Below are 21987 nucleotides of genomic sequence, written 5' to 3' on the forward strand. Positions count from 1 at the left end.
AATCGGCTGTATACAACCGATTTCTATAAAACCGGCTTCTATAAATTAGACCTAAATTCATAGTGTAGACATACCCATAGACTCACCCAGTGATGAGCTCCCAAAATCCTAATAACCAGTTCCCTACCAGGTCCTCGGCGACAATTCGGCGGCGGGGGGGTCTTCACTCGCTTTGGGTTTTCGGCGGTATTTCGGCGGCAGGTCCTTCACCCGGAGCAAGTGAAGACCCCCCCGCCTGCCGCCGAAGTGCCGCCGAAGACCCGATAGGGAACCGCGCGGTGAGTACAAGCCCCACGTGCCTGTCTCCTCCCCCCATCTGACCCCAATCCACGTCCTGCCCCCAACTGCCCTACTCAGAACCTGGAACACATCAACCCCCCCTCCCCTGCTCCATGTCCCCTGACCACCCCCTCACCCTAACTGCCCCCCAGAACCCCACCCCCTACCCAAATCGGCCTGCTTCCTGTCCCCTGACTGGCCCGACCCCCCCATCCACTACCACCCTAGCAGATCCCCAGAACTCCCACGCCTACCCAACACCCCCCCATTCCCCGTCCCCTGACCACCCCCCCAGAACCTCCACCCTCTCCAACCGCTCCCTGCCCCTTATCCAAACCCTCCTCCCATTCCCGGCCCCCTTACCATGCTGCTCAAAGCGGCAGGAGCTGCAGAGCTGCCCAGAGCGCTGCGCACTGGGGCTCTGCGAGGGGGGGACAAGCGGGGGAGGGGCCGGGGGAGCCTCCCCAGATGGGAGCTCAGGCGGGCCAGACAGGACGGTCCCGTGGGCCCGATGTGGCCCGTGGACCAGAGTTTCCCCACCCGCCGGCTCCTTTAACAACAGGTTCTACACCGGCTTCTAAATTTAACAATCGGTTCTTGTGAACTGGTGCGAACTGGCTCCAGCTCACCACTGGACTCACCTCTTGATCTAAACAGCCTGAGCTTTCAAGTCTCTCATTGTCAGGCATTTTCTTGAGCCCTTGAATAATTTCTCTGGCTCTTTTCTGCACCCTCTCCAATTTTTCAGCATCCTTTTTAAAAAGCACTCCCCAGAACTGGACGCAGCATTCCAGTATTTGTCTCACCAATGCAATACACTGAGGAAAAATCATCCCCTTGCTCTTCCTCACTGCTCCCGTTTATACAGCCAAGGAACACAAGAGCCATTTTTGTACCCGCATTGAACTGCGAGCTCATGTTGAGTTGTTTGTCCACCCCTAGCTCCTTTTCAGAGTCACCTCTGCTTTCCCGGACACAGGCCCCCATTCTGTAGGGGTGACCTTCCTTCCTTGCTGCTAGATGTGTCACCTTGCATTCAGCTGCAGTAAAGTGCAGTTTATTTGAATGATTACAGGAGCCAGGAGTCCTGCTCTTCCCTTCTCTATTGTTGCTCTTTTGGCCCGAGCATTAGTCCAATATTCAGGGCCTTGCAGGGTTGTTTCTGTTAGCATGAGGAATGGATGATACAAGTCAGGTCAATTATTTGGTGAAACCTTGTTTATTTACAGGGTACCGTTTCCCTGAACACTTAACAGCAGCAGGCAGTTTCCTTGCTCCTGAATCCCCACATCTGCCCCTACCCCCACTCGCCCCGCAAGCTCTGTGCCCAAAAAGCCTTCCCCTGTCTCTCTGCTTCCTCCCCTGGGTCACACTCAGAACTGCTTCTCCTGGCTTCCTGTCTCTGACATACACAGCCTAGCCCCCTCCTTTGCAACCAGGGAGAGCCCTATTCATCTGTCGGGGTTAACACTGGCTTAGCCACATGGCTTAGTGTCTTGGGTGGAAGTCCTGTTGCCTGCAGCTGTTTTTACCATATAAAGGGGCTTGATTGTGCCTTGTTTTGAGCCTGAAAGACTGTTTAAATTATCTTCCACTGAGCATCTGAGATAACCCATTGCTGAGATGAATGGGGGCTGTTCAAACCTCTCCGAACTATGGTGCCAGGCTCTCTGCCAACTCATCTCTGCAATGGTTACATGTGGCCCATAAACTTGAGGTAGGGTGGAACTTTGAAATGCCTCTTGTGGCACTGAATTCCAGTCTAATTACGTCTTATGTGGAAGAGGTATTTCCTCTCCTAGGGACTAAAAGGTAAGAGGACCTGGGTGCTTCATTAAAGTGCTTTCAAAAATCTCCCAAGAGCAAATAGTCCAGCTTTACATCAGCAGTAATTGATACAGAATCTAGCCCAGAGTCCAGTCCATGCTACACCCCTCCCATAACTCTAATATACTAACCAAGGTCATCATTCTTGTCCCTTGTGCTCTGCAGACTTGTTCCTTTGCCAGCACTGCCCTTTGCACCATTTCATGTCAAACATTTTCCTATCTGACTTAATCCACCAAATAAGCAAAGTAAAACTTTAACTGGCTGAGCACATCAAGCCTTTATATACCAATGAGTCCGTTTGCAAGAGGGTAAAACCTGGGGATTAGCAGGGTCTGAATCCTGGCAGAAAATCCATCTAGCATTCGTGGAATGGGTGTCTTTTCACTGACTTGGGACTGAAGTATTTGCCACTGCAAACTGGGACCAGTTAACCTGGGATTTCTGCAGCAACAGGAAAAACAACAGACACTTAATGCAGGTGGCAACCTGCAAAGTTATTAAGCCAACTTGCCACCTTCTGCAATTTTAACCTGTGATATTAAGGGACTATTTGCTGGGAAGCACATACCTTGCAAGATGTTCAGCATAAGCATCCCAAGTGGCCATACTTCCATTTTATGGTGTGAATCAGCACCACTGAGCAGTTATTTTTTGGCCAAACCACTGAGATATTTTGCTAACACAGGGGAAGAGTGTATTCTTCTCATCCATCATTGGTAATTTTTTTTTAATCGACCCAGCGCCACCCGAAAGCCATGAGTTTTCCAGAACGTCTGGACCGCATTGGTGGCATGGGACGCTTTCAAGTCATGCATGTGGCATTCCTGGCCATCCCACTCTTAATGCTGGCCAGCCATAACCTCCTGCAGAGCTTCACTGCTGGGATCCCAGAGCATCACTGTCAAGTGAGCATCATGGCCAACTACACCCATCAGGCCAATCTCACAGCCAGCCTACCTGCTGAAGATCTGCTCTGGGTCTCCATTCCCATGGACAGGAGCCAGAAGCCGGAGAAGTGCCAGCGGTTTGTCACCACCCAGTGGCAGCTCCTAAACCCAAATGCCACAAGCACCAACACCATAGAGCTGGATATTGAGCTGTGTGTAGATGGGCGGACCTATGATAAGAGCCTGTTCACTGACACCATTATAACTGAGGTGAGAGAAACCTGACTCCGTATAGTCCAGGCAATGCTGTCATAGGGAGGCAGTGTGGATCAGTGCCTAGGGTACTGGGCTGAGAGAGGAGGAGACCCAGGTTTTATTCCCAGCTCTGCTACTGATCTGCTGTGGGCAAATCACTTCCTCTCTGTTTCCTCTCCCGTCCTTTGTCTATTTAGAATGTAAGCTCTTTGGGACTGTCTCTAACTATGTGTGTATGGCACACTGGGGCCCTGATCTCGGTCGGGGTCTGTGCAACGCCTGACATGATGGGGCCATGATCTCAGTCAGGGTCTGTGCAGCGCCTGGCACACTGGGGCCCTGATCTCAGTTGGAGTCTGGGCTGCACCTGGCACAATGGGGCTCCAGATCTCCTTTAAGATCTATATGTGCTATGCTAATACAACACAGTAGCTTGTAGACTGTTACGTTGCACTAGGCTCCATATACACACACAGTGAGAGACAGTCCCTCCACCAAATCTCTTACTGTTGTGATCTGGCAGACTGTTTTTCCCCCTTGGCACAGGTATAACTGACCACACAAAGTAGTAGGGTTGCCACCTCTTGTGACGTTGCACTCTATATGATTTTGTGAAAATATGCTAATGTAACTGGAATATGCTTCATGCAAAAGGTCTCTTGTAAGGTTCCATTACAAAGCTTATAATCTGCTGAGTGTGATCATCCTATTTGTATAAATGTACCACTCTTGTATCTGAAGCTAGAAATATGAAATATAACTCTAAGGGCCTATTGTAATTATGCAAAGTGTGGGCCATTAATGGTGATTTGGAATCTTGATGTCTCCCATTAACCAGGACAATTGACTGTAGATGGCTCTGTTTTACCTGTAAGTCTTCTTGTATATGAATGTGCTGGCAAGTGGGTAATGAAGTCTTACAGTGACATGTGATCATGTCACCTGAACTGGACTCCATCTTTAACCTGGTGTCTTTCCATTGAGAAGGAGGGGGTGGGAACCCAGAGAGGGACAAAGGATTCCCGCCTTATGCAAAAGATATATAAATGGGTGGAACAGAACAAAGGGGGTGGCCATCATGAGGAATCCCCTAGCTACCACCTGAGCTGGAACAAGGGCTGTACCAGGGGAAAGGATTGTGCCCAGACTAGGAGGCATCCAGTCTGTGAAAGAAACTTATGAAAACATCTCTGAGGGTGAAATTTTATCTGTACTCAGTAATATTACTGTATTAGTCTTAGATTTGCATGTTTTATTTTATTTTACTTGGTAATTCACTTTGTTCTGTATGTTACTACTTGGAACCACTTAAATCCTACTTTCTGTATTTAATAAAATCACTTTTTACTTATACTCAGAGTGTGTATTAATACGGGGAGGGGGGGCAAAGAGCTGTGCTTCTCTCTATCAGTGTTATAGAGGGCGAACAATTTATGAGTTTACCCTGTATAAGCTTTATACAGGGTAAAATGGATTTATTTGGGTTTAGACCCCATTGGGAGTTGGGGATCTGAGTGTTAAAGACAAGAACACTTCTGTGAGCTGCTTTCAGTTAAGCCTGGAGCTGTGGGGCAAGTAATTCAGACTCTGGGTCTGTGTTGGAGCAGATGGGCATGTCTGGCTCAGCAAGACAGGGTGCTGGGGTCCCAAACTGGCAGGGAAAGCAGGGGCAGAAGTAGTCTTGGCACATCAGTTGGCAGCTCCCAAGGGGGGTTCTGTGATTCAACCCGTCACACCTCTGAGGTACAAAAAAATGGGACATCCAAGACGATCCTGAGCCCATAAAACCGTCAGGGTGCACTGAGTACCCTGACAGATTTCCCAGGGCAGCTACCTCAAAAAAGGGATGACCCTGGGAAAACCTGGTTGGGTGGAAACTCTACAAAGTACAGGGCAAGGGAACCATACCCACTGTTCATACGGTAACAGGTTTGCTGACTGACCAGTATAGCTCTCCCCATCCCCCCATACACACACTTGACCCTATGGGTTCTCTGTACACCAATTTTTCTCATGGGTGTCCACTTCAGAGCCTGATTTTTGGCGCTCAGATTTTCAGTGTGTGGGGGGGTGTGAATAGCCCCTTGATAACCCAGCCCTGTGGGAAGGCCAGTAAAAATGCTCCACTCCCAGCTCCGCAGCATAGGGGGTGTGGCTTGATTGCACTGAGCTCTGCTTCCCTGGGGCATCAGGAGGAAGAGTGAAAGTCGGAGCAGCTCCGACGCCACTCTACACATACCTCAGGCGTTAAGTAGGGTCCAGAAAGGGGGAGCACAAGTGTGGGTTAAAGCCACCTCTTCCCATCTCTGTGTCTGTCTGGAGCCAAATATGGAGACCCGGGGATCAAAGTATCCTCTCTACAGATCAGGCTACAGCATGTCCAAACTCCCCTCCCCGCCACCCATAGGCACTTCCAAAAAGTTCCAGCTCAGGCAATGTGTGCCCTGAAATCTTCCTGCTCTCACTGGTCTCTGTTTTCTTCCCCCCATGCAGTGGGACTTGGTGTGTGAGTCCAGGACACTACAGCAAATGGTGCAGTCGCTCTACATGGCTGGTGTGCTTGTGGGGTCAGCTGTGTTTGGACGCCTCGCGGACAGGTGAGATGGTGAGGCTGCGACTCCGAGCTCCACACGCTTTCATGTTGCTAATGTGAGCTGGAACCACACTAACCCCCGCTCCAAAAACATGTCACAATGGTTATGTACCTACTGCCTGCAGGTTAGGACTGTGTAGTGGCCCTGGAGAGGGGCTGCTAGGAATGCTGCAGGTCACAACTGATACGAATTGGCAGAGGGAACAGGGTTAAGGTTGAGGGGCATCACAGAGCTGGGGGAAGGGAGGCCAGGGCTGGAACAGCAGGAGGGCTGCAGTTTGCACTTGAGGTGCATCGGCAGAAGTGTACTGGGATAACTTCATGCATTCAAATTAATTCCTAACCCTGAATTTTGGTTCAAGCACTCTCCATTGCAAACAGTGCTTAAAGGCAGCTGAGATCACCAAAGTAGGAGTAATGGGTGCAATAGAGTGCAATCATATCAGCCTCCAAATTCCCTGCCTTGGGCCAACTTCCTGATCTCCCCACACCCCCATTAACTCTGTTCTCTGTGCTGCAGGTTTGGCCGGAAAGCCCTCCTGATCTGGTGCAACCTGCAAATGGCGGTAACAGGCATCTGTGCTGCTTTCTCCCCCAACTTTACCACGTACTGCTTCTTCCGCTTCCTCACCGGCCTGGCCATTTCTGGCATCTCGGTCAATTCTGTCTCGCTGTGTAAGTAGGCGCTTCAGGTCTGAATGATCCCAGCAGACTAGTTACTTTCCAGCCAATCTTATAAAGGTGCCTCTGATAGCACCGGACACCTGGTGTCTGCTCCTGGGAGAACCAGGACAGTACAAAATTCACTCTGTGTAGTGGGCCCAGCACAAGCGTATGCGCCACTTTTGTTTGGTCAGTTGAAACATTTTGTTTATCTTTCAACCATTTTGTATTTTCCAAACATTTTTTTACTATACTTAGCTCAAATTTCTAAACAAAAAGTCATTTTACACTGAAAAACTGAAATTTGTCATCTCCAATTTTTCATCTTCAAATCTTTTTTCTTAAAATGTTTTACAGTCAAGACATTTGTCAAAAACAAACACTTTCCTTCAGAACATTTCCTGAAAAACCTTTTGCTAAATTTTTTTCAGACCAACGCTAATTACAACCCTCCCTTTGGTCTTTCTTGTCTATTTAGACTGTAAACGCTTTGGGACAGGAATGGCTTACACTATGGGGTTGTACAATCCCTGGCACAACGGGGCCCCAATCTCAGCTGGGTATATCCAGGTGGTATTTTAAGAATAGTGACGACTCAGGACTAGGGTGACCAGATGTCCCCATTTTATAGGGACAGTCCCAATTTTTTGGTATTTTTCTTTTACAGGCTGCTATGACCCCCCCACCCCCATCCCGATTTTTCACATTTGCTGTCTGATCACTCTACCCAGAACAGAGGTGGGCTTGTGGTATCTCAGCTAAATCTGGATCCTTTTTAGTTATAGTTAATTTCTAGCCCTGTGGTGTGAATAATATACTCACCCAAAGACAATCTGGTTTGGCAGATTGGATCAGAGTGTTTGTCACCTCTGCACTGGAAGCATTTAGCGCCGTATCTAGCACATTGCTTTCAGACTCTCTCTTTTTTTGACTTAATCCATGCAAAACAAAGTAAAATTTTAACCAAAGTGACCTGCTTAAGGCCTTATATAACCCTCCGAGGGATATATAAGCCCCACCTGCTTTTCCAGCAGGTGAAATGCAAGGATCAACGTGGAATTAAGCTTGGTAAAACCATTCCTTTATGCGTCTACCGTTCATAGAAAAGATGTGTGGAGTTTTCCCGCAGCTGACAGGAAACTAGGAATGGTTGCATGGAAATTTTTGCAACAAAGGAGAAGCAACGGGGTAGCACACTCGGTTATTTAGGGAGAATATAACTCAACGCTTCTTCTTTGGAAACTACACCCTCAAGAATCCATGGACACTATTTGCCAAAAGCTGACTTTTTGTAAGAAGTGCTGCGCTTTATGGCTGTCTTTGAAGTTGTGAAGTGGAATACAAGCTGGATTCAAATTAACATCTTTCTGTGTAGATATTTTGATCACACAACGTTTAATTTTTACAAGTAATCGACCTATTCAAGTAACGTCCATTATTCGAGCCCCATCGTTTTTGCTTAACCCAGACACTTAGTGCTGAATCTTTCAAACCGGCACCATGAGTTTTGCAGAGCTCTTAGACCACGTCGGTGGGATGGGTCGCTTCCAAATCATCTATGCGATCTTACTGGCTATCCCAGTTTTCATGATGGCCAGCCACAACCTCCTGCAGAACTTCACTGCTGCCACCTCTGAGCACCACTGCCAGGTCCATATCAACATCAACAACACTCCTTACACCAACCTCACCAGAAAGCTCGCTGCCAAGGACCTCCTCAGGGTCTCCGTCCCCATGGACAGCAACCAGCAGCCAGAGAAATGTCACCGCTTTGTCACTATGCAGTGGCAGCTCCTAGACTCCAATGCCACAGTCACAAACCTAACCGAGCTGGAGACTGAACCCTGCGCTGATGGGTGGGTGTACGACAAGAGCATTTTCACCAGCACCATCATTACAGAGGTACGTGAGAGCAAGACCTGCTGCAGCGCGGGTAACCGGCTGGGAAAAGGATACTGAAACCATGGGGTGGAAGTTGGGGTGGATGAGTTGAAAATATTTTTGTTGTAGTTATGCCTTTTCATAGATTTTTGCAAGTAATTTTCACTGTCCTCTGGGCAAAGAGGGTCAGAGCATCTATCTATCAATCCTCCTCTTCTTAGTATCTGATTTTAAAATTTGCACCAACCTACAGCCCCTGCATGTCTATTGACATCGGCTTGGTTTCAGCCTCAGTCAGTGCAGAATTTCATCCAGGGCCACGTGCTGTTCTCGGTTACATTCTGGCCCCCCAGGCGACTTCAATCCATGCGGCTTCAAGTGGCTGCCATTGCACAGGTGTAAAGGAAAGCAGGACACGGCCTTTACGCTTCACAGAGGCTTGATTCCTTCAGTGTATGAGTAGGAGGAAGCTGTGGTTGCACTGGTTGGGGTGGGAATTCCCCCGTCCATTTTGCAGTCAGTTTCCTCTCAATTAAACTGGACATAATCCACTAATCCGCTGTGACAGACCCAGACCAGTGGGGTACAGCAGTCTGGTAGAGGGCAAATATACTGGTCACTGGATGAGTAGTTTTCTGTTTTCTGAGTGACCAGAGCAGGGGCTGCACTAGAGTAATCAGGAACCCGCTAGAACCAGTTAAGGCAGGCAGGCTAATTAGGACACCTGGAGCCAATTAAGAAGAAGTTTCTAGAATCAATTAAGGCAGGCTAATCAGGGCACCTGGGCTTTAAAAAGGAGCTGGGAGCAAGAGGTGCAAGGAGCTGAGTGTGAGAGGGTGTGCTGTTGGAGGACTAAGGAACACAAGTGTTATCAGACACCAGGAGGAAGGTCCTGTGGTGAGACTAAGTAAGGTGTTTGGAGGAGGCCATGGGGAAGTATCCCAGGGAGTTGTAGCTGTCATGCAGCTGTTACAGGAGGTACTATAGACAGCTGCAGTCCCCAGGGCCCTGAGCTGGAACCTGGAGTAGAGGGTGGGCCTGGGTTCCCCCCAAACCTCCCAATTGACCTGGACTGTGCACTCTTCTAGATGGGAAGGTTTCTGGGCTGTTCCCTAACCCACATGGTGAATCTCTGAGGCAAGAAAATCTGCCAATAAGTGCAGGACCCACCAAGATAGAGGAGGAACTCTGTCACACTGCATTAAAGGAACGGTGAATGATGCTAAGAGCTAGCCCTGCTCTCCCCTAGATCTCAAAGGGCTTTACAATAGTGACTAAATCTTATTATCCCATCTCACAACTGGGGGAAACTGAGGCACAGTGAGGCAGCATCACTTGCCCAAGGTCAGTGTCAGAGCTAGGAGTAGGGGTCCCAGTCTCTTGAACGCTCACTCCATTCAAAACCATTCACCTCACATGGGATCATTATATTTGATCCTACATTAACATCGAAAGGACCCATACTGGCACTGCACAGAGCCCAGCTCAGACTGGGGAACCCTTGTGCCGGATACTGCATGGACCCCAGCTCCAATCAGGGCCTCATTGCACTGGGCACTGTACAGAGCCCAACTGATTGCTGTAGGAACTGGCTGTCTAAATGCCATTAATGGTTCTGAAAATATCAGCCTAAGCCAGGAATCAAACCCAGATGTTCTGAGTCCCAGTTTGGGGCCTTAACCAGAAGCCCAGCTTCATTTTCTCTCTCCCTTACAGTGGGACCTGGTGTGTGACTCCTGCCAGCTGAAGCAGATGGCTCAGTCCATCTACATGGCTGGGACCCTGGCGGGAGGTATCATCTTTGGAGGTCTGTCAGACAGGTGAGAGCAACGTCGGTATGAAGCCGGGCAAGGCTGGTTCCTGGGGGAATCAGGAATCTCGAGCAGGAGGAGAGAAGTTATGGTATCTCTGTATTTGGCACTAGTGTGACTGCTACTGGAATCCTGTGTTCAGTTCCGGTGTCCACAATCCCAGAAGGATGTTGGTAGGTTGGAGAGAGGTCAGAGAAGACCCAGGCGAATGATTAAAGGCTTGGAAAATGTACCTTACAGTGAGACTTCAGGAGCTCGATCTATAAAGCAAAGGTTAAGGGGTGACTTGATCACAGTCTGTAAGTGGAGCCCCTTGAATTTTTAGTAATTGTTTATTTTATTTTGGGGAATTCCTTGTTGTTTTTGTTTTGTTAATGTTATCCATGCAGGGGATTGGGTCTTGCCCTGGGGGTTGGAGTCCCTGGAGCGGGGCTGAGTCCTGCCACCAGGGGTTGGGAGGCTCTGGGGGAGATGAGTGTTGCACCCCCGAGCCTGCCCTGCACTCACCCTGCAGAAGCGGCTCCTGGGGTCCTGTGTGGTGTGGCTGGGCCTGGGTCTTGACTCAGTGCTGCTCAGGTTTGGTGGGATGCCCCTGTGTTCAGAGTGGGGAGCCAGGCTGAGCTTCACAGGACAGGAGCTGCCACTGCAGGGTGAGTTTTTAGCTTTATTTCATATTATTTCACATTTGCAAAAAACATGGGGATCTCTATATAGGTACCTACACGGGGAGCAGCAATCTGATAAGAGGCTTTTCCATCTAGCAGACAAAGGTCTAACAAGAACCAGTGGCTGGAAATTGAAGCTAGACAAATTCAGGCTGGAAATAAGGTGCAAATTTCTAACAGCAAAGGGAATTAACCATTGGAACAACGGCCCAAGGGCTGTGGTGGATTCTCCAGCTCTGGAGATTTTAAATCAAGATTGCATGTTTTTCTAACAGTCAAATACCAGCCAGGGGATAACCCTATTGCCAGGGCCCTAGATTGCCTTAATCCAGCCCTGCAGGCCTCATCCTTAGCAGCTACAGCACGGCTGACATGAAGTATTTTCATCAATAACCTTTTGTCATGTGCCACAGAGCTGGTTTTAGGCAGGAGGCCCCAGTTTTCTTTGAACATTCCCCAAGCCAGGAAGCCATGCCAGTCAATGGCACCTAGGTTATCATATTTCAGCAAGCAAAAGAGAGGATGGGAGGAGCCCCGCCCCCGTCCTGCCCTAGCCCCACACCTGCCCCTCCCACTTCTCCCCTCAGAACTCCCAACCCTCCCCCTGCTCCTTGTCCCCTGACTGCCCCCTCCTGGGATCCCTGCCCCTAACCGTCCCCCAGGACTCCACCCCCTACCTAAGCCTCCCTGCCTCTTGTCCTCTGACTGCCCCCTCCTGAGACCCTTCCCCCATCCTAATTGGCCCCCTAGGACCCTATCTGTACCCTGACAGCCCCAATCCTTATCCATACCCCCACCCCCAGATAGACCCCTGGGACTCCTACGCCCTATCCAACCACTCTCCACCCCGACAGTCCCCCCCGAACTCCTGACCCATATAAACCCCTCTGCTCCCTGTCCCCTGACTGCTCTGATCCCTCTCCCCACTCCTGCCACCTGACAGCCCCCCCCGCAGAACTCCCAATGCCCCCCTTGCTCCTTGTCCCCTGAATGCCCCCTCCTGGGACCCTTGCTCCTAACTGCCCCCCAGGACCCCACCCCCTATCTGTACCCTGACTGCCCAAAACCTTATCCACACCCCCACAAAGCCCCCCCAAACTCCCGACCCCCCGTCTCTTGACTGCCCCCTCCAGAACCTCCCTGCCCCTTCTCCGACCCCCTGGCCCCCTTGTTGTTGGCCTTCGCCTAATGTCTCAGTGAACTTGCTCAGGAATGGCCAGAGCTGTTCGTCCCGGCACGCTGCGGAGCGGGGGAGGAGCTCCAGACTGCCGGAGGCGATCTGCAAATGCAGGGAGTGATCTTTGCTGTAGGGGAAGTGGAGGAGGGGCTCTCTCTGGCTGTCAGAGCCCCATGTAAGTGGCACCATCTGACCAGCTGCCCTGTTAGCTGCGCGCGCTCTGCATGGGCGCAGGGGGGAAGTCCGGACATTTACAAATTCCCCCCGGACGCTAGCTTTAGCTCAAAGCCGGACATGTCCAGGGGAATCCGAACAAATGGTAACCCTAAGGCACCAATAGTTCCTTCCACCACATTTAACTCCTACTCTGAACACACTTGCTTCAGTATCCTGGGTTTCCCTCACCTGTTCTCTTGGTTCTTTTTGGCTCAGGTTTGGCCGCAGGTCTCTCTTGATCTGGTGCTACTTGCAGATGGCTGTCACGGGCACCAGCACTGCCTTCTCGCCCAGCTTCACTGCCTACTGCATCTTCCGTTTCCTGACCGGAATGGCCTTCTCGGGCATTGCGATGAACGGTGTCTCTCTGTGTAAGTGTGTCTGGCACCTGCCATCCCAGACACAAGATGAGCTGGTTACTGGGGATGGACAGAAGTGCCTTGTTCCCGCTGCTGATAAATTACTCTGTGGTGGGAGCACAGAGAGACCAGACGCACACACCGCATGGGTGGGATGTCCAAGGTCTCAGCACCAAAAATGGGGAGCTAGATTTTCCAAAAGTCCTAGGTCCCATTCCAACCTGGATTTACCAAAGCACTCAGCAGCTCCCTTTGGGACACCGATTGCCACAGCTGAGAAATACCTGAGCACGTTATTTAGGAGGTATTTTGCAACTCAAAATTGGGACATGTCCTCTTATAAATATGTGGTGCCTAAATGAGAACTGAGTTCTCTGGAACAATCCCACCTCCGTGTGCTTCTGCAGCACCAGAGCACAGGAGATGGCCCAAAACAGGGCAGCTTCCAATAGCATGCAGGTCCCCAAGAATGGAAGGGAAGCTATTAGAGTGGAGTGCCATCATCAGATGATGATGATTCACAACAGAACAGAGATTCCACAATACGTCTTCTACAGAACAGGCACAGGCCATGTGCATCAGCCAGGAGCTACAGAATGCCCTCCTCATTACTAGAAAGTCCCTGCACTATTCAATGTATACAGGTCCTCTAGGAACTGAAGAACCCAGGGGCAGTTGGGTATCAGAGGCTAATGGGACTCAGCCTATTCAATTACGTAACTGCTGTGTATTGTGGCTGACGTACTTCAGGGTGCATAAGTGTGCCATTGTGGGATGTTGGAGCTGCTGCAACCCTGCAGGGTACAGTACAGCCTGCTACCGTTGTGGGGGGGGTGTGTGTCTTCTGGAGTGTTTGCAATCCTGCAAAGGGCAGTACTGCTTGCTGCCACTGGGGGACTGGAGTTGCTGCAGGGTGCAATACTGGCTGCTGCCATGGTGAGGGGGAATGGAGCGCCTCCAGCAGGGTGCAGTACCACCTACTACCACTAGGTGGGATGCAACTAGCAGGGGAAGGAGGCATGGCTCAGGGAATGCAGGTTCTGGGGAGCTATTTCATCTCAGCCTCAAAGAGCCAGGGGAAGGCTGTTTGTACATGTTCCTGCTGCCTCCGCTCATCCTTGTTCTCACCACTGGAGGTCATCAGCCCAAGGACAGAGAGATTATTTTTCTTTTGTGTGTGTCTCTCCCCAGCTGTGGAATGGACACCCACCCGCACACGGGCCATTGTGGTCACCATGTTTGGATACTGCATCACAATCGGGCAGTGCATTCTGGCTGGGGTGGCTTACGCCATCTCCAATTGGCGCTGGCTGCAGCTTGTGGTGTCTTTGCCCTATTTCATCTGCTTCATCTACTCCTGGTAGGTTAGCTCACCCTTATCCTTTCTGATCCATTCCCCTTCCATCCTGCTTTTCTCAATGGATGCCGGAATGAGACAAACTTTAAGCAAATAGAACAAACAAATCTTTTATCCTGGTTCTCATAATCTTACATCTTGATTACTGCAACATCCTCTTCTTTGGCCTTGGCAAGTGCAATCTTGCTCCACTTACGTCCATTCAAATCACTCCTGCAAAGATCATTTCCCTGTCTCATTGCTTTGTCCAGGTCACCTCTTTGTAGCCCTCCACTGGCTCCCCGTTCTTCATCACATCATACATAAACTACTCATCTTCACTTTCAAAGCCGTTCACGCCCTACAGCACCATACCTATCCCATCTGTCATTCACTAGCACAGTGCCGACTCCCAACTCCGAATGGCCCAGGATACCTGCCTCTGTTGCCCGCTTGCTAAATTTTCAAACAAGCATCTTTGTGCATTCTATCATGCTGCCCCTCATACCTGGGAGGAGTTCCCCAGTAAACATCAGCAAAGGTACCTCATTGTCCTTCTTCTAACTCTCCTTTACTGTGTGGCTTACAAAAAAACCTGACGACGGTTAGGTTGCTGGTGTGCAGAGACGATTGCCTATCATGCTGACCAACATTGTCTCACTGTTTCCTTGTGTTCCCCCTATACACCTGTTGCTGCTTGTCTTGTCCTTGGATTATAAGCTGTTTGGGGCAGCGACTGTCTTTTTGTTCAGCACCTGGGACAATAGGGTTGTGCCCACTGACTGGGCCTTCAGGGCATTACAGTAATGCAAATAATGAACAAAGAAATATGAAAGCTCAGGAGTTTCATACCTAGAAGTGTTTCAGCAAACCAGGGAAATGGTAAGACTCAGAGGATAACGTATGAATAGAGAGAGTTGAAGATTTGATGTCTTAAATTTGTTTTCCATGAAAAATGGCTGCCCCCCACCCCAACAAAATTCCTTCAAAAATTTGCAATGAAAGTAAACATTTTATTTTAGTTTTCAAGATTTTTTTGGGTGGGGGGGTTGCTGAAAAATAACCATTTCTTTCTAAATTTGTCAATTTTTTCAGTATTTTGGACCCTTTTTTCTACTTTCCCCCCCATTTTCCAGTGGGGAGTGGGGAAAAAAAGCAAAAGGGGAAAAAAAGAGGAAATAAAAAACAAACATACCCCAAAATGGAAACAAAATGAAAACTTTTGTTCTGTTGAAAAAAATTTAAAATATTGTGAAAATTTTCCAGTGAAAGCAAAGAGGGCTCTACTCCACCCATGTCACTGCTGGGTAATATGAGGAACTGACCTATCATGGGTATTTATCTGGCACCCATCACCATAGTATCTAGGCACATCAATGTTTAATATCCTCACAGCTAGAGCAGGCTGGCAACTAACATGAGTCTTTGAGACTTTGAAAAGTTTTCCCATCCTGAATCTGGCCAAAAGTCAAAACCCGGAAAACTTTTGTGAATTGATCATCTGAAAAAATATTCCGGTTGGGTCAGTTGAAATGTTTCCTTTTGATAATTTTGAAATTTTTCTTTTTGATCTGGAGCTTGTTTATTTTTTAACACCTCCTCCCCCCCCTTTTTTTTTAGGGTAAATGACCAAAATGTTTTGAAACTTTTAATTTTGACAAAGGACAATTTTTGAAACTTTTTCCATTTTCTTTAAATCAAGAGATTCACTGAAACCGACCTTTCCCTGCAAACAGTTTCAGTTTGGACAAATCCACATTCTTCAATGGAAAAATATTTCAGCAGAAAAGTGCTGACCAGCTGTAACCACAACACCCTTCTGAGGGAGAGCAGTGCTATTATCCTATTGTACAGATGAGGGGATTCAGACACAGACAGACAAAGTGACTAGCAACGGTCACACAAGAAGTCTGCAGGGAAAAGAGGGAATAGAAGTCAGGTCTCGGCTATCACCATCCTTCCTTCCTGATGCATGGCAAGGTGCAGTACCACCTGCTTCCACTGGGCAATCTCCTGACGGGAATGGAGCTTCAGGTTGCAGTAACACTTGGCTGTCACCAGGGGGCTGCAGGTAGCAGGGGGAGGAGATAGACCACAGAATGCAGGTTCCACGGAGGCTATTCCACAATATGCTCCCTGCTGCCTCTGTCACTGCTTGTGCCCTGCACTGGCTTTGGGCACTGCCCCTAGTGTAGAAGAACAGCACCATGCTCCAGTGGGGCTGATCGCAGTTCAACATGTGCAATGGGTGTGTTCTGTGCAGGTGTGTTTTCATATCTTCTGCTTCCCAGGTGGTTCGCGGAGTCTGCCCGCTGGCTGGTGATAGCCGGCAGACCTGATGAGGCAGTGAAGCAGCTCCAGAGAGTGGCCAGGATAAACCGGAAGAAGGAGACAAACTTAACACAGAGGTAAGACTGGACCTCAGAGAGGCTGAGAGCTCCCACCAACTCCAGCGGCCAATATAGGCATGCAAGACAAGCAGATATAAATCAGTGTGGTTGCACTCATGTCATGGGGACTCTGCACATGTACACCAGTGGCGCAACTGGCTTTAGTGTTCCCTGAGCAATGGTATTCTCACCATGGTCTGACTTCTTTCTCGTACAATGGGATTCCCATACCTACAAGGTATCTTCTATCAATCTCTCTACCTATAGTTGTACATACATAACTACCTATCCAGCCATCTAAGCATCCATCTTTTATAAACATATACTCATACACATAATATCTCTATTAATCTCCATCTATCTTTCATCCCCCCCCACCCCACCCCACACACACCTCTATCCATCCATCTCCATATAACATTTCTGTCCATTCAACTATCCATCCATCCCCATGCACACCCTTCTATCTATCCATCCTTCCCTCCCTTCCTAGACATATACTTTATTTTGTCTGCACTGAGGCCTGCTCTGAGACAAGAATTTTGGCAGCACTGGATGATCCGAATCTCATTCCGTCCCATTCCCTTGCTCTGTTTCAGGCCTTTCCCACCATGGAGGCCCCATGCTGTTACCCAGAATTCTCTTCTCTCCCCAGGTCTTGAGATCCAACATGCAAAAAGAAATAGCCTCTGCAAAGAGCAGCTATACCTTCATCGATCTGGTGCGGACCCCTGTCGTACGCCGGATCTCCTTCTGCCTCTGCTTTGTATGGTTAGTCGGCTCTTGTGTTCACAGAAAGAGGAAGCTGAGATTATGATAAGTAGACCTGCAGCAAGTAAACCAGGCATGACAATTTGCTGAGGAACAGGGCAAATTATGGATTTTTTGACCTGCAGGCAATTTGAAAAAAAATAGGAAAAAAAAAAAAAAAAAATCATTTTGCGTTAAACAGAACCTTTTTTTTTCTCAATTTCCGACTAATAAAAAAGTTGGAAAAAATCAAGTGAAGCATTTTGTTTTGATTTTAAATATTTTAATTTTATTTTAAAAAAATCTTTAAGGAATGTTTGAAAAAAAGATTCATTTTGAACCAAAACTGAAAACGTTTAGATTTTATTTTGTTTTTGTTTTGTGGGGCTTTTTAAAATCTGAAACAATTCAGCAAAAGGGATATGAATTCCCTAAACATTTTGATGTTGTTGAGTCTGTATTGTGTTAAATGTGTTAGATGAAAAATTTTGCTCACCTCTACTAAGCCGCACTGACGCTCCACTTCATCCCATGGCATGTCCGTGACAGTCAATTTCACCTTGATTGAATATCCAATAGATCACAATTCAGTATGTTGTAGCTAGACTTCGGTAAATCCCACCTGAGAGACAGGATGTAGAGAAAACCATCAGAAGGTGATTCTACCCAGAAGCAGGAATAGGACCCAGGAGTCCTGGCTCCTATAGTCTCCTATTCCTAGTCCTAGGACACATTCCATCTGCAGAGCTGGGGAAAGAACCCAGGAATCCTTGGTGCCTAGTATGTCCTGTTCCACCTATTGGCCCCCATTCCTCTCTGAGAGTTAACAGAGCAAAGTCCCCTCTTGCTCTAACCACTAGGCCCCACTTTTCTTCCAAAGCTGGAAATAGAACCCAGGAGTCCTGGCTCCCAGCTGCTCCCCAGTCTAACTCACTAGACCCTAATCCCCTCCCACAGCTATGAACAGAACACAGTGCAGTCGACCCACTAGACTACACTGCCACCCAAAGCAGTGAAGAGAATCCTGGGTTCCTGACTCCAACCACTAAACACATTTGCAGGGCCTATTGATGAAAGGGAACGTGCTTGTAACAAATAAACTCAATGATAAGGACTCTCTATGCATCAATACCTGTCTGCTTCATCCCAGGTTCTCCACCAGCTTTGCCTATTATGGGTTGGCCATGAACCTGCAGAATTTCGGAGTCAATATCTTTTTGATCCAGCTGGTCTTTGGAGCTGTCGATTTCGCAGCGAAGTTCATCTCAGTCCTCACAATCAGCTTCATCGGGCGCCGGTTCACACAGGCCTTGACCCTCATCCTGGCTGGACTCTCTATCCTAGCCAACATCTTTGTCCCACAAGGTGGTTATATGGTGTCCTGGATTTTCAGGGTTAGAACCAGAAGCGTTCAAGCCTTTGTCCTACCAAAGGTCCAAAGCCTGGCTGATATGGTTAACTGCAGGGGAGGGTGAAGAGAGCTGATTCATAAGGGCTAATGGAGCTCAAGCCCACCAATACATCGCAGCTGTGTTCTGCGGCTGAGGTACTGCAAGGTACAGAACCACCTGCTGCTGCCAGGGATTGAAGCAGCTGACACGTGTTTATGACACCAGTTGCCCTGGCACTTCCCCATGAAGCAACCTGAGAGACATATTCAGCCTGATCCAGGCTGGCCTGTTGCAAGATGGTTGCAAAGTGGATGAGCCGCAGTCTGGGTGGGGTGATAGACCCAGTTTCAGAAACAAAGCTAGGTAAATGGTTATTAGTATTTGATCATTGGGCGAGGTGCTGCTCAGATGACATCAGGGCCCCATTGTGCCGAGTACTGCACAGACCTAAAGGGAGAGAGAGGCCCTTTCCCCAAAGAACTCACAATCTAAATAGAGACAACACAGAAAGGACTATCACTCTTATTTCTAGATGGCAAACTGAGGCACAGATCCTCAGCTGGGGTCAATTAGCCCAGCTCCATTGATTTCTTGCCCCTTTTGGCTTCAATGGAGCAGCTGGGGATCTGGCCCCATTGATTCCAGTGCAGCTATGCTGATTTACACCACCTGGGGATCTGGCCCCATCGGCACCAGTGGCTGGGGATACATCCCATTGACTCCTGACCCTTCTTGAGCATTTCAGCCTTTTTCCACGTGTTTAACCCTCCTCCATTGTGTGCTTCTCCCAAGATCTGAAGACCCTGCGCACCGTTCTGGCTGTCGTTGGAAAAGGCTGTCTTGCTGCCTCCTTTAACTGTGTCGTCCTCTACACGAGTGAGCTGTACCCCACAGTGATTAGGTATGTAGAAAAAACTCAGAGGGTGCAGCTCAAACTTCACATGCAGCCCCGTGGAACAGCAAAAGACCAGAGCCAAGTGACCAGTGATTAGAGTTGGTTGGGAATTTTTCATCAAAATGTATTTTTTCTGACTGAAAAAGCTATTTCATCAAAGCCAAAGCTATTCATGGGAAAGGGTTGGTTGGGAAAAAAAATGGGCGGGGGGGGGGGGGGTTGGAAATTACATTTCCAACACACAAACTTCAGTTTTTTCTGGTTGGAAACAACTGTTTTTTGGAATATATTAAAAAACAACAACCCTTTTTTGTACAAATTCAGTAATCGTAATTGAAATGAAATGTGAATTCACAAAATTTTTTGAAATGTCAATAGTTTGTCCTGATTCAGAATGGGAAAAATGTTTGTTTTCCTGTCCCATGATACATTTTGAGATTGCAATTTCCTGACCAGCTCTTCTAGTGATTTTGGGCACCTCAGGGGATGCCCACATTAGGACACTGCAACTGGGCCTGATTCTCTGCAATTTCTGGGGATGTGCTATCTGAATAGTGAGGGTCCTCTGAGGTGTCTCAGTCTAGACACCCAAAATTGCCCTTCTAGGAACTGCCACATCAGATCAAAGATCTAGCTAGCCCCATCCCAGCTGCCAGAAACCCTGCACTTGTGTGGTAACCTGCCCCCAGGAAAGTTCCCATTTGTTAAGTTAGCACCTAGAGACCACACCAGAGCCCCATTGTACCAGGTACTCCACAGATCCTGAGTGAGATCAGGGCCCCCATTGTATGAGGCACTGTACACTCCCAAATTGAGATTAGGGTCCCATTGTGCCAGGTGCTGCCCACACACATAGTGACAGCAATCTCTGCTCTTCACAATCCTAATAGAGAAGAGAGACTGAGGGTGCAAGGAGAAAGGGATGAACTGAGAGAGGAAGTGACTTGCTCAAGGTTACACAGTGGGTCAGTGGCAGAGCAAGGAAAAGAACCCAGGTGTTCTGACTACTAGTCTACAGGGCCTGGCTGAAAGGTACTGCTTGTCTTATTGCCTGTGAGCTCCTTAGCCCAGATTTTTCTCACCACTGTGGCTTAAGCTAATAGCTCTGTTTGTTATGATTTCAAATTCACAGGCAGACCGGCATGGGTTTGAGCAACACCATGGCGTGCCTGGGCAGCATCATTGCCCCATTGGTGAAGATGTTGGAGGAATACATTCCCTTCCTGCCACTGATCATTTATGGAGCTGCCCTAATCATCTCCGGCATTGCAGCGACCTTCCTGCCAGAGATGCTCAACGTGCCATTGCCTGAGACCATAGAGGAGTTGGAGACACGGTTAGTAGAATCTATTGGGAGGCAGGAAGAGTAGCCATGATGCACTGGGTGGGGGCTTTGTGATATAGACATAGGTCCACACAGAGAGAGCGCACACACAAGAAATGATATGCATAATTAGATAATCTGATCCCACTGACTCCAGTGTAGCTATGGCTGATTTACACCAGGTGGGATCTGGCCCCATTAGCTCTAAGCATGTTTTAAGCCTAGTACATCTCTTACTGCTTGTATAAATGTTAATATTTACTGATATTCTTTTTCATAGAGACCCAGGCATCTGAGAGATGAACAACAAATGGAGATCCTTCTGAAACCCACCATGCCAGACCCAGCCAAGGAAGCCAGTTAAGGAAAGAAAAACGAGCAACTGTTGTAGGGGCTATGGATACAATTTTCAAAAGTGCCTAAGTGCCTTAGGAGCCTATGTTCCATTTTCACCAGTGACTTAGCCACTCCCATGAGAGTTAGGTGCCTCATCTACCTGAGCACTTCTGAAAATCCCACTGGGCACTTATCTGAATCTCTTGGCACCTAAATACCTTGGAATATGTGGCTCCCAATCACTTGAAAGGGGGGCTTAGGCACTTTTGAAGACTCCGCCCTAGCTCTTTTACTGTTTTAATCATGCCAGAAGTACTATGCAAGCATCAGTGACAACTCCATAGGGGTTGAATTTTGCACTTAATGCAGGGAATCAACCTCTTCAAACAGTATGTTGACCTCCAAATCACAGCAGGAATTTATACCACGGGACCTGCTGCTGTGCAAGGTGGGGGACACGAATCAATTACACTATGTAGCTCCTCCATGTAGTTCAAAACCTGGTGTTGCTGGGATGTAACCTATGGCAACGAACAGCTCAAATACTTTTGGGCCAGATCCTCACCAAGTGTTAATCCACGCAGTTGAGGATTGGCCTAGTACTGCAGGACAGTCATGTGGTGATAATTCTTAAGGGAATTCTGTACCAATATGTACAGAAATATGGGAGAATATAGGAACTGCTGGACTGATCACAGCCAAGGTCCATGTAGTCTCTCTGACAGTAGTCAGCAATAGATACCTCAGAGGAAGGTATGAGAATCCTGCAGTGGGCAGATATGAAATAATCTCCTCACCATTGTTGTGGAAAATTGGCCACACTATTGATTTTTGGATCAGACAGCCTGAGGCTCCTTTGTTGACAATCAAACATGCATGCATGGGGGAGTCAGCCAAGGCAGCCAACCCTCCCTGCCCCCCGACAGATAAAATGCGAGAGATTATATAG

General features: G+C 48.3%; 1 protein-coding gene and 1 pseudogene across 1 annotated transcript; both read left to right on the top strand.

Moving 5' to 3' along the window:
- Positions 1-2836: 2836 nt before the first annotated feature.
- Positions 2837-3902, top strand: LOC117880376 (solute carrier family 22 member 9-like). The gene has a single exon (XM_034776498.1). It carries the CDS (start codon positions 2865-2867, stop codon positions 3279-3281), a length of 417 nt encoding a protein of 138 aa, XP_034632389.1. The 5' UTR covers positions 2837-2864; the 3' UTR covers positions 3282-3902.
- A 3299-nt stretch (positions 3903-7201) lies between these two features.
- On the top strand, positions 7202-21296 carry LOC117880378 (annotated as a pseudogene).
- Positions 21297-21987: the final 691 nt, after the last annotated feature.

Source organism: Trachemys scripta, chromosome 7, assembly GCF_013100865.1.
Source record: "Trachemys scripta elegans isolate TJP31775 chromosome 7, CAS_Tse_1.0, whole genome shotgun sequence".
In the NCBI taxonomy this organism is placed as follows: domain Eukaryota; kingdom Metazoa; phylum Chordata; order Testudines; family Emydidae; genus Trachemys; species Trachemys scripta.